At 36.3% G+C, this 18,128-nt stretch overlaps 1 protein-coding gene across 4 annotated transcripts in view; it reads right to left on the minus strand.

Moving 5' to 3' along the window:
* ACVR2A (activin A receptor type 2A) overlaps positions 1-18,128 on the minus strand; it is a 71,407-nt gene that overhangs the window by 21,973 nt on the left and 31,306 nt on the right. For all 4 annotated transcript variants that reach the window (XM_075152694.1, XM_075152693.1, XM_075152692.1 and 1 more), the window contains 3 exons: positions 10,412-10,619; positions 7,971-8,080; positions 6,411-6,565 (listed from right to left, as the gene is read on the minus strand). In XM_075152694.1, the coding sequence (XP_075008795.1) occupies positions 6,411-6,565; positions 7,971-8,080; positions 10,412-10,619 (473 nt within the window). The remainder of the gene's footprint in view (positions 1-6,410; positions 6,566-7,970; positions 8,081-10,411; positions 10,620-18,128) is intronic.

An 18,128-nucleotide genomic window follows, 5' to 3' on the forward strand; every position in this document is an offset into this window, starting at 1 on the left:
GGAATAAGGTATAGTATTCAAAGCATTTATAAGACAACGCTCTGCTTGAATCAATGCAAAAGCACAAAGTAACTTGAAGTTCACTCTAGAATTATATTTGAAACTTTTTTTAAATTTTAATTGTACTTTAATTATAAAGTTCCCTTTAGGCTGCCATTCAGGATAAGATACCATTAAGTCCAGATTTGTATTTTCTTACCTCTTGAAGATTTAAAAAACCATACGCTTGCATTTATGGTTTATTTAAATGGAGGCAGCTCATTCTGAAAGCGAATTGAGAATTCAGGAAAGTACTTTTAAAAAAAAATTTTTTTAAAGCTATCAAGATTTAGAACCAAAGCTTTGGAGGTCTGGTTGCATACTGAGCATTGAAAAAGCATGCATCACTATTTACTTGGTTTTCAATTATTTGTCATACAAATTCTTCCCTCTGTTAAAGATTTTAAGGAACTACTTGTATTGTAATAGCCCATGAATTCTAAAAGAAAGATACAGCTACAAGCTATTTATACCTACTACACATTAAGGACTCCTTATCTATAGTAACTTTCCTACTACATTCTCACAGTACCCCTGTATTTGTGTTTTGTGTTTTTTTTTTTTTTCTTTAAACAACCATATCATGGTTGTGCCTCACAGTACCACAATCAAAGATAGTACCAGATCCTTCTCCTGTGTCATTCCAGCTATTGATTGGAATCAATTATAGAAGACATTCTTATTAGTCCTGAAGGTGTGAAATGCAATATTAGAGAATGAGAAATCATGCACACACCTAGTAGTCCAAATCTTGAGATCATTCAGCTATTCCTTATTAATACCAACATTGCCACTCATTATATGTTAATCATTCATTAATCACTGATACGTTCCCAACCTTAACTCCTTCCCAAATAGCCACAAGCTCTAACTCAGTCTTTCTCTTTTTTTTTTTTTTTAAATTCTTCCTCTTTCTGAGCTCCAGCTTTTCTTTTAGATCAATCTCTTTTCCCATTTCATATAAGCACCTGGCTTCTCCTCCATATATTTTTCAAGTAGTTATTGATCTTCCTAGGTTTGGAGTAAGTCATTGTAAAAACACTTCTCCCTTTCTTATTCTTAATTTTTCAAGTGCTATAATGTTTCTATTAAAATATCTATAACAACAATAAGAAAAAAAATGCGGTTGGAACACAAAAATGGAAAAAACCTGAACACTTGATTTAATTTCTTCATTCTTCTTCAGCAGCCAACTGTAATTTTCCTAGTGCGGCAAAAGGATGAAGATTATCCCAGAAATTTTAAGAGCACCAGGTAGGTTATTTTATGCGCTAAAAGTTAATTTAGAGAATAAAAACAACAAATGAAAATCTTTTCCAATGCCAACCATAAAAATTTTCCCATTACTAACTACTTTTTGAAAACAAACCGTTCAAGTTACGCACACACACTCGCTGAACTCCTTGGCACAGGTCTGGTGGCCTAGACCAAACGTGTGAGGTCAAAAACTGCAGCAAAGAGCGGTGCTTGTTTTGTTATATGTTCTTTTCCTATTAGTTTCCAACACAGAATTTGTTTCTCCACTGCTACACATGCAGTCGGACCTGCAGTCAGCAGTTCAGAACATGTCTTGCATCTGCCACTGCTAGAGATTTTTCTCCTTTATCGTTATTCACCTCACATTATGTGATACTGTTTTCAATTCTAATTTCTTACAGCTGAAATATCAAAACCATGATAGAGCTACAAAGATCTATTCATGCTTGGGTGTCTTCAGGAAAAGATACACTGAAGAAAGACTATCATGGTATGGTAGTGAAGGGAGCCACACCGAAATTGCCATCGACCAAAATCACAAGAGTATTTTTTTATGCTCAAAAAACTTTTGAGATCAGCGGGGTAAGACCAGTATCTCTTTATATTTGATACACGTGCTTCAATTACTCTTAATTCTTGGTTCACACAGCACATTACTTTGAAGACAATGGATGTTCTCCATATACATAGGACCAGTGAGGTTCATCCATATGGGGTTAAAAACAACCAACCAACCAAACAAGAAAACCAAAAATGAAGCACATAAAAGATTATTGTGCTCAATATAGGGAATACTGGGTGAAAAGCCTAAAGGAAGTGATAAAAGCAGATGATGTAGCTGTATTTTTCAACTATGTAATCCTCCTCTCTGTGAAGAGAAAGAAATGGTAATTCCCAGCAACTGAGCTTGCTTTTATGGACACTCTAATAGACAGGATCCCTTCCAAGTTTTTAAATTTCTGGTAACACCAAACAGGCCCCGATCAGGGCTTTCTTGTGCTTAGTGATTAAAAACATGAAGCATCTTTGACCCAAGTAATTTCAAACATTTCAGAAGAAAGCACAAAAATAGGTTATGAAGACATTATGTGAATCTGTAAAGCGTTTTTCCAACCCTCTCAACATATGACTCGTATTTTAAAAACAACACAAAACAAAAAAAGCTACTCTGATCCAGTAAGATATTCATAACTTGGGCACTCAACAAAAAGTACAAGAGGTTAACCTCTCTTTGCACAGTATGGATGTAAAATGTTGGGAGCCACAGCTCTGTGAACTGATAAAAACCAAAAGTGTTACTTGTGTCAGTTATGCTGTAAAATAGGTTATAGTCCTACCTATCAGATGACAGAGCGGTAACACCACAGTTGTAATAAGCACTGGCTGACAACTCTGGCCCAAGCTCAAGAGATGTAAAAAATAAATGAGCATAACATATCAACTCCTTGCCTTCCGCATTCATATTTCTACAGGAATATTAGTAGGACAGTGTGGGGAAATCTAAACTACACCTCATTTGCGAGTGAAAGCCTTTGTCTGCAAAGATGGTATGTCTCATTTTCAGTGTACCTGGTGCTCATGAATGAAAATTAACCGGGTAACTAATAATGATGTAGAACTAATGATGACAAAAATCAAGATTGGCACTAAGGTGTGAACAGCCCGATTGCCTTTAACATCTAAGAAACATACAAACAAAGCACTCAAAAATGAGAGGCACTAAATTAAAATATTGCTAGATGAGTACTCAAAAGTTAGGAAATACCAGAATTAAGGTTTCAAATGTAACCCCAATTTGACACCGTACACTTACGCATCAATTTTAACATTACAAGTAACTCTTTCTACATAAAAATACACAGATTCAAATATTTAAAATACTAATCCATTTTTTGGTAAATTTGATCAGACATATGAATATATGTTTGCCGCATGATTAAACCCAATATAAATAAGAAAATGAAATAGTTTTACATATACATATACACATATGTATTCAGCAAACTTACATTTGCTAATAACTCATTTAAGAATTTAAAGAGTGACAGATTTTACAAAATTTGAGAGTCAGCTTTAACTAGATAGCACCCCACACAATAAAGCGAGGCATACAGCTAACAGCACAAACAAGAGACAAAGAAGTACGTAAGCCAAGACTAATGGCAGCGGCACCTCGGAGCACACAGCTCTGCCGCGGCTGCCCCGGACACACGCCTCGGGACCCGCTGCGCACTTCTGACTCGGATACCAGCAAGGAGCGTCTCAGCAGTTACCTACTGTAGTAACCCCCCCGTCCCCTCTACCCAAATACTGAAAGAAAGCAAGAATGAAACATGTAACGAGCAAACAAAAATATCTACTGCTTTCCAATCTTAAACAAAACACATAAACTAATTCTACTACATGAAATTTTAAAATAATTTTCTGTACATTCAAAGGGAATATAAAGTTAAGTTAATCCACATAGCTGTGAACTCAGCTCAGTTTGTGTAGGAACTGCCCGCCTGATACGTGCATGTACCTTGAAACAATTTTACTTTCAAAAAAAAAAAAAGTTGTTTGCATTTTCTCAGATGTTTGTCCTTTGTATTTCACTACAGGCTCAAAAATTTTTTCTAGCATGTTTCTTCCTTTATTTGAAATATTCCAAACAATTTATTTCCTTTTTGCCCTCTGATTTTTTATTTACTTAACCCTTCTTCTCCTAATTCTTCCAAAATTTTTCATTCTTCACTGTTTCCTTATTTTTATCTTTCCTTTATTCCTCATCCCCTCTTTAACTTCTACTGAAAGGAAGATTAGTACCAGGGCGTACTGCACCTAAATACTCCCAGCGCTTTCTGGGAATAAACCGAGTAAAATGAGATAACCTTTACCTGTACCTCATAGAGAAATCCCTGTTTTCTAGTGACTATCTGCTATACATCTGATCTATCCATTCTACCATTTGCTACAGAAAAATTTAGAAAAGAACCCATTCATCTACAAACTCTACTCATGCCCTCATTATTAAATATAATATTAATATTTAATATATTAATTGCATAAATATTTAAATGTTTGTTTCGTGGTTATAAAATTACTAATACTTTTCCCTCTCTTCCTGCTTCCTCTGCCTCCTGTTCAAATCAGCTCTAATCAAATTTGAAGTGGGAAATACTGCTCTGCTGCATATGGGAGAATATTTATACATTCTATTTCCATAATAATTTCATTTAGTTTTTCAGGCAGAAGTAGCTTTTCCTGACTTTCCACATCAAACCTTAATGCCTATTCACCACAAGATAAGAAAATGTTATTACACCATAACTAGCTCAAGCACCAACATATACTTATCCCAACAGATACAATCTGAGCATTAACAAAACAGGTTATTACCCTATTTATTAAAAAATTATGACGTGTCCACTCCTGTACCAAATACAAACCATGCAAGAAAAGAAGTTCAATAAAAAGAAGGAAGGATATAAAAATTCAAGTTCTTGATATCTCACACGTATTTAAAACTTGCTTGCTTTTCTATCACTTTATCCATTACTTATTTAATTTCTTTAAGTCTAGAAGGGAAATTACATGCTGAAATTATTCACACAACTAGCAGTTATGAATTTGATCTTGCAGTGAAGACTACTAGGTTGATGTAAAGTCCCAAATACATAAAAATTGAGATGGATTAAATAATTATGCTAACAGATTGCATGAAGTTTGGGGATCTGCAATACTTTCTGCAAGGACAGGAAACATACTTTTTTCCTCTACATTATGTCCTTTTCATTTGGCAAGAACATATGCCCGCTGCCTTCCCCCAAATTTTTCTTATCTGTTACTACGAAACTGACACCAAACCAATTTCATTTATCAACCACAGGCAATACTGCTTCCTGGAACACCGTGAAGTCAAGCAGTAACAGTGAAAATATCACAGAAGCTGGCAGTACAGAGCAAATACATACAAATCCTTTCAAAATACAATCCTACCAAAAATAACAAGTGTTTTAATTTTATTTAATCATAAATAGCATCATCGTATCATCATTGTAAAAGAGGCAATGTATTCTGAGTGGTCACTGCACTGACTTAGGAAGCTTAAGTTCAATTCCTATTGCAAAAACCCAAGTGTTGTGGGACCCTGGGCAAGTCGTTTCTCTCTCCATTTCCTCTACCGCATTTTGTTCATCTTTCCTACTTCGGTCTGAAGTGTTTGCTGTCTTAACTCTTTTCATAAAGGCCTTCTAATCTCAATTGAATCTCTAGACATAACTAGGAAGAGGAATTCTAGTATTAATACTAATTACATTACAGAATCAGCTGGAGCCTGACAACAGCAGGAACTATGCACATGCAGCCAAAAAAGGTTTGCTTTGATGCAACACAGCCAGTTTACATTTCAAATTTGGAGACCACAATCTCATAATATTTTCTAAACAAAACACAAACACTGCTAGAACTGAAACACCTTAAGACAAAACACAAAATACATAAACAAGTAAGAGGAAAAAGATGACAGGAATCACAGTAAGGCCAAGAGCTGAGCTAAGCCCTGGAACTATGCTTCAACTGAAGATTTTCTTTACATTCCCTTTAACTGTTACCTGTATCCCAGTCCCATGCTTTTTTAAAAATAGCTAAGCTTCTACTACATACTGTTTTCCATTCACTGCCAATTGCCATTATGAATTAGAGTCTCTCCTTCATTTTTGTTTTAAACTAAGCATTACATAAAGCTCAACCACAAGTTCCTGAGCGCAGCCGTACACAACTTTCAGACAAGTAGTCCTTTTAACTACGTGGGAGTACAAACTTCCCACGCACTCCAGCAATACTGTGTCTTTGCCATCTGAAGTTTTGTGTTTAGTTTTTCTCCTCCAAAACTCATAGATGTGTAAAAACATTAAGTAGTTGCTAACACATTGATCAAATACCAATTAATTAAAGGAGATGAGGCTATTTAAGTAAAGCTTAATTTTCTCCTTTTGCAGCTAGCAAGCATTAGCACCTCTAAACAAGGAAAGTAACAGAAGAGTTCAGCCATGGGACAGATGCACCCCCCTTTCTCTCCTCTCCTCTTCAGAAAATGGTTTTACCATTCAAAAAATCAAAATGCAGCAACTTACTTGGGTTGGAACGAGTACCGGAGGATACGCTAGCTTGTGATGTCTGTACATCCAAAATGAAAAGAGCACAATCACTGCAATTCCCATTATAGGCACCAATGAATAAAGCAAGGTATTGAACAGAGGTGGCTTAGGTGTAACAGGATTGGAAGTTGCTGGGAAAAAAAAAAAAGGACACAGCTTTTAAGAATCATAAATCATCCAGTGCTTGAAATGTCTAGCATCCTGATTTTCTCAAAATTCTTGCAATCAGCACAACAGGCTAACAATACTTGATTAAACAGTGTACTCTAATAAAAACAGACACATATTTAAAAAGGCAGCATTTTGGAAAGCGCAGAAATAACTTAGATCCCCAGATTTACATATCAGCACATCTAACTCTTTTGTGCTTCTAAGCTCCGCCTATCTACAGCGTGTAAGAGGTGTTTGTATTTTAAAAAGATTGCAAGAATGCCATCACCTAATGAATGAAAAAAAAAAATCAATACAGAGGTTTAGTCTTTGGAATGTGTACAATAAGATGTCATTAGTTAAGTAGAACAGGCCAGAAATAATCTGCCAACATTTCTATGCACTGTTGATTTGCTGGAAGTAAAAGCTCTCTAGCTGAAGACACTTCCATAGGACCTCCAGAAGGGCTCCAGAGAAGCCGTGCTTCTGAGGCAGCTGGTACAGGGGCAGCCACAGACCCCTGGGGCAAAAGAGGTTTCCTGACAGTGAAGAAGAATGTCAGTTATTGCCTTAGCAGTATCACTGACAAAAATGACAAGAATATCTCTTGGTTCAACAAAGGCTATTTTAATCTCATAGAAAATGTTATTCAATTTCATAAACAACTTCCTCTGGCTATTTGGTACACAAGACATTTGCTGTTTTTCAGTTCAGTTATTAATGTTATTCAGTTTTACAACAAAGATTAGATTCTTGACTGGAAGAAGATATGCAATAGTAATCGAATCATCTTTTAGTTATTGTTTTTTAAAACAATTATTTGTTAAGTCTGGCTATCTGATTTTCTTTGTAACCTCGGAGGAAATTCTTTTCCGCTTTTTAAAGGCTACTGTGTCAATTTACAGAGAAACTCAAAGGTCCAATTAGTTTAAAGAAATAGAGGGAGCACTGTTTCAAGAAGAGGCGCATTCATAGGCTGGTACATGCATATAAGGATGATATGGCTTTTAGCCCAGTGATTTATAGACACTTACAGAAGCTTAACTGTACAATTAAGGTAAGATTTGACAGTAACTTCTGTATCTTAAAACAGCCAATTATTTCAGATTATCCTTCCTTCTCACCCTTAGAAAAGAGCTGAAGTACCTTTTATCAATTTAAATTACTCCTAGTATAGAGACCTTTCAAAATTGAAGAAATGAACTGGCAATTTTCTAGGCTCTTTATGTGAACGCACCCAGCACTCTATCACTGGGAATCAGAAACCTCTCGCAGGAAAAACTGACCACAACATTTTGAAAAGTCTTCTCTTACGAACATGCACAATATTAAATATTTCTGAACTCTACTAAGCAGTTCCTTCATAAATGTGTTAGACTAACTTACGTTGCGTGACCTCCATTTCTGGGAAATAGAAAAAGCGTTCATTACACATGTTGCCTTCACAACAACAGAAAAATACTTCAGGGCTGTCTTTCTTCTCTATGCAATCATTCCTATAAAAGATAATAATAAAAAAACTTATTAATCTTAAGTTGTTTTTTTTTTTTGTTCAAGAGAAAACATACGCTCATATTTAAAATCTAAAGTGAACTTCATTAAATCATCCAGGATAACATACTACCCATCTAAGAGTTAAATCTGAAGAAACAAATTGAAATTTTGTTCGTTATTTTACACTGCAATGAAATATCATTAATATTAAAACTGAAATAGCACGTTTTTGCCACTTTTAAGACAAAGCTAAAGAAAACCACCAACAGGATGCATTTCAAAAGCTGACAAAAAGTACTGAAGGATCTAGATTTAAACAGGACAAACAAATCATCAAATGGCTAGCGTTTAACCATAAACTCACAGTACAGGGTTGCATGGGGTTGGAGATAAGTGGGAAGGAGAATTTTCAAATTTTATTTTATTTATTAAAAAAAGATAAAATTTCTGCAATTTCCCCTGCCTACATTATGCTCATTGGCAGGGTTTATTTTACCCAATGAATTAACTGCAGGAAAGGAGTTTTATTAACAAATAAGCTGAAACTGTTCAAGTCAGGAAAGAAAAATAGCAGGAGACAACTGGACAGCAGAAAGAGAAGAACCTGAAAATCCTGCAGAAATGGTTGAGGATTTTAAATACAGCTTAAGATTGCCAAAAGAGTTTTGGGTTCATCTTCAAAAATTAGGTTATTTTATAAAACCAGCTATTACAATTACACTGTACTGTAACTTCCACAAAACATTTATTCTTTGGAGTTCTTAATCTGCTGTTGTTTGGAGTTCATCATGCTGTAACTCCCTGTTCAGTAAACCACTCTTCACTCCCAGAGATAAGATTTTGTTTAATGGGTATTTTAGACAAACATGGCAGCATGCATAGTTACAGTTAATGAGGTCTTAGAGCCAGACCAACTTTTACTCAGTTTTCAACTATTTCCTTAATGTCCTTCCTGCATTTTATTTCTTCTTCCAATTTCTTTTCTTTGCTCAAGGAAGAATTTAATACCAATTTTTTTTAGACTGTTCAAAGGTACATATGTAACTAGAGGGATAACAATGCTACAGAACCCAATTCTATTTCCAAATAGAAAAATTCTATTTCCATCCTAAAAGTTTAACATTTAGCAGAAATAAACTTAGTTGAGAAATTGTAAATACTCCCACTTCTTCTGCAAAGCTACAGCTAAGAACAGATTTAAAAAAAAAAAAAAAAGAAATCCAAACCCACAAAAACCCCAAAGTACTTTCCCATCCTGAGTGACTTACAGTTACTAGATACTAGTAGCAACAACTAAGATTTCTTTAAAACCATCCTTCCCCTTCTAGCATAGCCGAATTTCAATCGTGCTGTGCAAGCAAGCTTGCAGATGCTTTTCTACTTCTCCAAGAAAGAGATAAATCAGAACTACTGTTCAACTTAGCTTTAAACTGTCATTAAAGAAGAAAACATGCTAGTGTGTGGGGAAACTCTATTTGGTAGAAATGACTATAATAATTTCTTCTACTCGTTTAAAATTTAAGAAACACAAAAGGAAAATTTTTGAAAATATTGCTAAAAATAATTTCTAAATACATTTTAATGAAGATCTATTATGCATCAATTTTCTTAATTCTCTCCTTTTCCAAACAATAACTGTTTTGGTCAAATAAAACTTAGTACAGTACTTCAAAGAACTATAACACCATTCCTTAAGAGAGTCATGACCTTTATTCAGCCAACATCTAACAAAACCCAAGCCCTGCTGTTACTGCTCACGGGTACTTGCTAGACCATCTGTTATAAAAAAAAAGACTTTAGAATTTTAGAATATTTGATGAATCTTGGAGCTGCTACTGAGGTGAGCTCTTTAATAAATCGGCAAAATACTTCCACGTTTAATTAAAAAGCAGACACAGTGTGCTGACTTTCCTACTCCGAAGACTTTGGAAAAGTGAACTATAGAATTTTGCATTCCAGTTTCAGTAACTATATTTGCATTGTTTGGCAATAACAAGTCGTTAGAAAATCTATTATTAATGGGCTAAAAAAGAATAAATTAAACACCTGTTTTTTAATATATAGTAAGTAAATAAGAGATGGTAAAACATGCTATTCTGCAAACAAGACAAATACTTAGATGAAGTCAGGTCCCTAAATACAGGTACATGAGCAAAAAAGAAAAGCATGTGTGTATGCGTGTGGGCATCTAAAAACAAGATAACTATTCATAGACTGCTGTATTATCATTTCACTCAAGAACTGTTTGCAAAGGGGAGGTTGTCTAAATTATGGACAGGCAAAATAGTTTAAAATTACAAATAAATTTGAAATTTATAGGAAAACTCACTTACCTGTCATAACAATTGATGTCATCTAGCCAGCAACCTTGCTTCACAATTTCAATTGATCCAGAAATATTCTTCCATGTAGCAAAACAGTGTCGTCTTTTATCTTTATCACCATAACAAGGTTCAATACCACTGCGATTTGTTTTATCTTTTTCCCAATTAGCGTTGTAGTAGATACACTCCTGTGTTTCTGATCTGCCAAGTATAGCACCTTTTAGGAATGTAAAATAAATCACAATTAAATGGCATTCTGAAGGATAAGACACATGAACAGTAAAAACCAGGATATACTAAAATATCATACACCACTTGCATCAATATACCCTCTCCCCTCCTTTTTTTTAATAAAGAAAGAAAACATTTAAAGTTCACAAGCATTCCAAGTAAGTGCTGAAACATAAAACAAAGATCTTCTGTTAAGTCAAACAGTAACTTGGATAACTTATCAAGATCTGAAGAAATAAAGAACAAGTTATGGCAATACTTTTCCCAGAATAGCAATAGCAGAGAAAATTTAAAATACTGAACAGTGAAGATTTAGTTATAATACTAGCCAAACAAGAAGTTTTAGCTAGTACAATTTACCAAAAGGCATTTTCGTCTCTTATGTTGTTACATGTGCCCAAAAAGCAGTTTGTACATGTTAGAAACCTTAACCCAACTAATACATTCCATTTTAAACCATCAACATCTTTTCCCCTATCCTCCATCTGCAATATAGCTTCTTAACACAAAGCACTGAAGTATGAGACACACTATGCTAAAATAGTGTAATTTATGTCATTCTGATTTGTCAAGTGAGCAACTGGAATTAAGGCCAATACATGTGAGGCAACAGTCCCTGATTTCCAAGGGCAGTGCTGGTTTTTGCCACGTGGTCCCACCCAGTCAAATCAGCTGCAACATAAAAGACCTCAGGTCTTCGTCATAACTCAGTGACCCAGTGCTTCCACTCTCAGAAGGCCCAGGGGCACATCTCCCCTTCCCACAGTGCGTGCCCAACATACGCAGTGGGACCAACCACGATAGCTCATGTGCAGGCTTCAGGCAATGAAAACCAAGTGGTGTTTGCAGGCCAAAGCACTGGTGCAGTCTGTATTAAACGTGCTCGTGGACCATAACGGACTAGCAGACTGGCTTAACTTATCCTGACAGCATGTGATTTTTTTTTTTTTGTCGTCCCAGTATTCTTAAAAAGAAAAGTTTCTGAACTTGTGAATTTAATTGTGTCTTTCACATAACAAATATAATTGATTCATTGACAACCTACAGCAAAACCCAGCAAATATTAAGACTGAGGCACCTCTAAGTGGAGCTAACTTCATAGTTTTAACGTGATATAAATGACCAATCTGGCTTCTGCAAAGGTAAAGGGTTGTTAGGATGCAAAACCATTAACAAAATACTGGAAGGGAGTAATAACTGGCTTTTACTTCTGTTTTTATCTTGTCAAATACTGCCAAGAGCGTGTCATTAATCTTCATCATTTAACAAGTATTAAAAACATGGAAAAACAGAGGGGGAGAAAAAAGAGCTAAAGAGTCAGAAGACTCATTCAAAATTGAGGAAGGGTCAGGAGGATGAGAGCGCACGTTTACCTTGCCTGTGCACCCATCTGATATTTGCAAGAGAGACAGGTACATTAGACATCATGGTGAAGATCAGATTTAAACAGAAAAGGTCTCCCATAGCAGTCAGTTTCATACATATTTATTTGTATCACTCATTACCTCCTTTATTTATATATATTCACAATAATTTTGATACACTAGCTATTGCCTTGTAGCCATACCCACACTTCTCATTCTCCTACAGGAGGGTATAACAAGCAGAGCAGCTATAACCCTGACTCCTTTTGTGGGATGAAATCTTTGTCATCCAGGCACTCTACCCAAGAGCAGCAGGAGGTGAGGGTCAGGGTGACTGGTATACTGGTAGAGGTTTCCATCACATAACACCTCCTCAAACACACACAACTGACAGTAAGGTAATTTTTCTCAGAACCCGACTGTACAGGGACCAAAAAAGTTGCACCTCTCAGGGTGATGAGAATTATTTCGAACGGAAAACTGATACAGCCCTCGTGAAGTGCAGCACAGGACGTCAGAGCTGAGCACAGTGCTGACCATACTGGGCATCCCACATTACCACCTTCAGAAACTTTTGACTTTGACGCATTCCCAAAATAGGCAGAGGATGCTGCTTACGCTTTTTGGGAAAGAGCCTGGATGTTCAATGGGAGAAATGCACTAGCCAGCTGGTGACACTGCGAGATGCAGCATGTTAACTATTATATTCTTTGTGCTGCGATGGCCTGACCTTTACAACTCCCAGCTATGGCAAGAAACAGATGAGGCAACAGATTGAACAATTTGGTTCTGTCAGTGCAATAAAGCAGAAGTCCTGGATTTATCTCATACGTGCCATTCCTTTTCTTCTGCTGCCAAGCCTTGCTTTGAAGGACCATAGACAAGCTGAATTTGATAAAATTCAAAAACGACAGTAAAATTAACTTTGTGCAAATATTCTCCTTATACATGTCTTCTCTATAGTCAGGTTTTCTTATTCATTAATGTGCTGAATCAGTTCAACCTATCCAACTGGCCAGCAATCACACTGTTGGTTTAGTGACTTTGGATCTGACTGGAGCATCTAACTGTAATACCTTCTCTAGGGGCTAAGCGGACATTTGCAGAAGGTCTGGCCAGACTAAACTGATGTATGGACATACCAGAACAATCTTGGCTTAACCTTTCGAAGCAGAAAAACGGGAACACAGTGGAAGCAAGGGAAAAAGAGAAGGCGAACCACACAAAGAAGGCAGCCCTGAGCCCACTGCACAAGGGAAGCATCTGCTTATAACCAGCTCTGCCACCCCCTCCACAGGAATCAAACTCTCAGAGGAGAAGGGCAGCTGGCATTTACAACAAAAGCAAATTTATTTAGGTCCCATTTTAGGCATAGTATGTCTATGATGAAACTCCTATACCCATTTTGAGTGCTGACAAATTGCTTTCCTATGAAATTGTCAGGTCCTTGGGAAATCTATTACTGGATCTCAAAAGGCAAAATGCTGCTGTTGAAAGAAGCCGTCAGCAAAGCACCAGCAGTATCCTATGGACTGAACTTAAAAGTCTGAAAGCTTCTGAGAGGAAAACACATTGAAAAAGCAAAGAATATTCAAGTATATAATAAGAGTTGAGTTTCAGCATGTTAAGACAGATCACATTTAATATATGCTGTTATCATATTGCAGTTAATGTGCTGCTGTATCACTATACATTTGTGTTCATCCACAACAGCTGCAGTAAGAAAAGAAAACCAACATTTGCTAGTGAACTTCTCAACTGCTGTTAATACAGGATACGCTGTAATTGTTAGCAGTACAGAAAGCAATTTCACTAGAGTGCACGTGTGCAGTCTGGAAAACCTCACCTTAGAAGGTATTTGAAGGACTGGCTACCATTTTTTCAAGCAGAAAGACTATATGAATGCCTGAAAAAAAAAAATCTAGCCAGTTTTTTTAATTAAAAAAAAGGGGCAAACAGTGAAATCTATGCATAGCTAATAAGAAGGACTATACTAACACAGCCCTAATTTAGAAAGGGATTACTGGAAAAAGATACTGGATGAAATATGAATTCTCTATGACAGATACCACTATGTTACACTCAGAGGGGGAAAAAAGAGAGATACCAGCTTCTGGGATCATCTAGCTTTATGTAGTAAACCTGAAACTGAGCAACAAGCCATATTGGTCTGTAACGCAGGAATGGCTTCCTGACATTTTTAATAAAAAGTCTGAAACGTGATCATGATCTTCTCCCCCATTTCCTGAGAAGACTTCAAAACAGAGCTCTCCTCCCCACCCCACCCCCCACTCCCCAAATACTGCTTTTGCAGCATACTTGGTTGGTGACACCACATAAAGACACAAAGGCTTCCAGTCAAAGAAAAGATGAATCTGTGATTCCTTGCTGGTTTACGAAATCTAGCAAAATTTTTAAGCTGAAGTCATGAAAACTGGTGAAAAGGCTACAAAGATTAGTTTGACGGCACTGAGATCAACATCAGTGTAGAAGAAAAACCAGGAGTCTTCTGAAAGCCAGTCTTTATATGTAGATTGCTCTGATGGGGGCTCCCAATGTGTACCTGACACATCCTCAACTAGAAGGGAACTAAAAATAAAATTTCAAACTTATTTCCGCATGCTTTCCACCACTAAACAGAACTACAGATTTCTTTTCCATCTAGTATGTTTGAGATCCAAATGGCAACACTGAAGTCTGGAAAGAGTAATCACATCTGTATTTCATGGCTGCACAACCTACCCAGACAAGTCCATTATGCTGTACTTGAACTTGATTCTATTATAAGCACTAATGACAGTATTGGTAAGGATTTATATGCAGGAATACTCGTCATAGAAAAGGACTTTTTTTTTTTTCCTTCCTGTTTCCTAGAAAACCTAGCACATAAAAGAATAAAAGGGTGAAGTTCAGTCAGGTAGCTACCTATACTTATTGTAGAAAAGTTACTTAAATTGTATTATGTTTGAGATTAATTTGAACTCATTCTGAGCACTGAGATCCACACACATATACGGAATGGAGTAATTTATTAGAATAAACTAGTAGAGCAGAACGGCCTAAAGCACCACAGGGACTGGACGTTGTGAGCTGCTTAGCAGATAGAACGGCCCATTCGCTAAAAGATCTGAATTGTAACGCACAGTTCTAGGGGAGCTAAAAAGGACAGAAAATGTAGCACAGATAGAAATAGCATCTTGAAAAACCTTCAGTTACTGTACAGGTATCTTTTTCAAGTACTTGTCTATATATATTATTCTATTTGTTTCCGCAGTGATCTCATATACACTTTCTAGACTCACAAATGTATCTAAGAACAGACAGCGAATATATACTAAAAAGGCCCAGTTTTGATGTTTCTGCAAGCAGGAAGCAGGTTTTTATCGTTGTGTATTTTTTCTGATAACACCCAGGAAAATGTTTCTCAAAGGAAAAATAAAGAGGTTATTTTCAACCTAATAAAGCAAACTGAGTTACAACAGAAAGGACCTTTTCTGTCCTCCTTATACATACCAGTATGTCCCAAAACATATTTTGTTGATCTTTAGACAAGTATTAGTCCTATTATCATTGTTCTTAATGCTTGCAGGTCAAACAAGGACAGTACTTCATATAAACTGAGCCAAAGTACATTCATTAAATCCAAACACAACAGCAATTAACTGAAGCAATGCAAGAATCAGGAAAAAGATAAACAAGACAGCAAAGTAACAAATCACCTGAACTGTTGTCACACTGCCTCATACAGAAGATGCGTATCTTTTCAGACTAGAATTTCTCATTATCATTCTCCTTTTCAGCATGTTCCACCAAGCCTGCATTGTAGTTAATCAAAAAGTCATTGGGGAAGAATGAAGAAATGCCACCAAAGTGCAGCACCTCTGCCAAGAAGTCTGCGAGACTTAAGATCTTTTAAGAGGCTAAAAGGTTAATCTTAAAAATTTAAAAATTGACCTGATGTTCTAAAAGGCTTGTTTCTTTTCCTAAAGTAAAATTTAAAAATACAAAATAAATGAGTTTTCAACTCAACATGGGTCTTACAGTAAGCTTGGAAGTTTTAGTGTAGCTTTTTGTATAACAATAGCTATATTAAATCTCCAGGATTATGGTATGATTGCGGGGGGGGGAGGGGGGGGGGGGAGTGGGGATGGGGGCGGGGGGAGTAGCAGGAAACTGGATGAGCCTGGAAGTATGAAATTTTCTAGCTGAGATGAACACTTCTGAAAAATAGCTTTCCAGAGGAAGAATCCAGTGCATCAGTGAAGACATCAGTGAAGAATGATCTACCTAATGACACTACACTAAGTCGTAAGAGCACAGGTTCCTACAGAGAAGTGGAAACTATGGAGGATGATGTCATCTACAAATAAGAAATACAACTAAGAAAGGAGGAGAGAAAAAAAAAAGAGAATAATAATATCACTCCACTACTATACTGTTAAAAAATTCCTTGCAACCCCTTGTTTGCTAGACGGATGGCAACAAGAAAACAAACACTTTTCTACTCGAAATGTGTCTTCTGGATTTACAGACATCAGTACAGAAATAATTTAAAGAAAAAAGTCAGCTGCTATAACTGCTTGATTTTTTTGGTTTTTTTTTTTTTTAAATCTTGGTTTTATTTAAAAAAAATTATAGCAAGTGTGAATACAGATTCTGCTCAGCGTAGACAATATGTTGAACCATTCATCTGCTTCTGAAGTTAGGCAACTCAAACTGTTAGGTATCAGTCCTGGATCCAAGAGAACTTCTAAAACAGAACAAGGTAATACCTATATTTTACTGTGGAAACAAATTATCAGGCAGCATGCATGGTGTTTGATCTCTCTGTCACAGATCCAAAGGCTGGTGCTCTGGCAATGGAAGATGGAGTTGGACCATCCATTAGCTTTTTTATTAAACAGCCAGTGCACAACGCATCAGTCTTTCTGAGGTGAGCTACAGAATTAATACATACTTGAAGAACTCTCTACACAGCTTGAGTAGATCCCCATTTCTCTTCAGGGTGCAAGCAATGGGCCAAAACACACTGACATTCTTAATCTTATCATTATATGAGATTATATCAATACTCGTAAGTATTGATTATATCTCATCAATACTTCATTTTTACAGTTAAGTTCCACTTAACATTTAAAGGCACTGCAATATTGTACTTCTGTAAGAGAGATTTGTCAGACTTAGTTATCATGTAACATGCAATTTTTTGAACAGAAACACCACTTCAGACTAAAAAATACTATCCATACGTGACCTGCAAAATTAGATACAATCAAATGAAAGAACTAAGATTTTGGAATCTGTAGAAGAGATGCCCTTAAAACATGCTGAACATCCAAGATAGAAGAAATTCTCTACCTGTGAATGCCTATGCAAAAGTGGCCACTTGACCTTTTTAAGTTCAAGCTTCAGTAATTAGCCATGTCGAAGAAACCTGTGCATCTATAAAACTGTGAGCTCAGTCTGATGACTTCTCCAGAAAAATATGGAAGAGAGGCTATTAAACTTTTTATTAATTTAAACAAAGAACTACAGTTTTCAGAGACCTGAGATTTTAGAGATGGTGGTGACAGAACTAATGGAAAGCATCTTTAAAGGGTGAGGCCACAATTCAAGGAAAAGGATGCAAGTAAAGATGAGGAACCTCTTAGTTCAATTATTAATTTGAGACTCCACAGTACCATCCAAAGTCAAGTCTCCATCTGAGTGATTAAAGAAGATGGGATTAAGGGGGCAATTGTGATACATAGAGTATTCGGAAAGAGGCCACTGCAGGAGGCGTAACTGTGGCATTTAGATCTCGCTGAACTCTTGCTCAAGGGAAAAAAGAAGCTGAAATTACTTTTGCAATATGTGTTCCTCCCTGCACTCCCTCCAAGCAGTTTGTCCTATTGTTAGAAGAAATTAATAATGTCATAATAGAATTTTGTAGAGAACTTCCATTTTTTGTCTTGTACTTCCGATTGGATTTAAGGAAGTGGGAAAAAAACCAAACCTCTGCTGTCCAGGTTTTCCAAAATCATTTCAGGGCAAAGCATGTGGTAGAAAATGGAGAAAAAAGGTCAAGCGACATCTGTGTTCTTTAGGTAGAAATTAAGGTGCCAGTAAGGCACAACTGGTATCTATAGCAT

The sequence above is a fragment of the Calonectris borealis genome, chromosome 6 (genome assembly GCF_964195595.1).
Source record: "Calonectris borealis chromosome 6, bCalBor7.hap1.2, whole genome shotgun sequence".
NCBI lineage: Eukaryota > Metazoa > Chordata > Aves > Procellariiformes > Procellariidae > Calonectris > Calonectris borealis.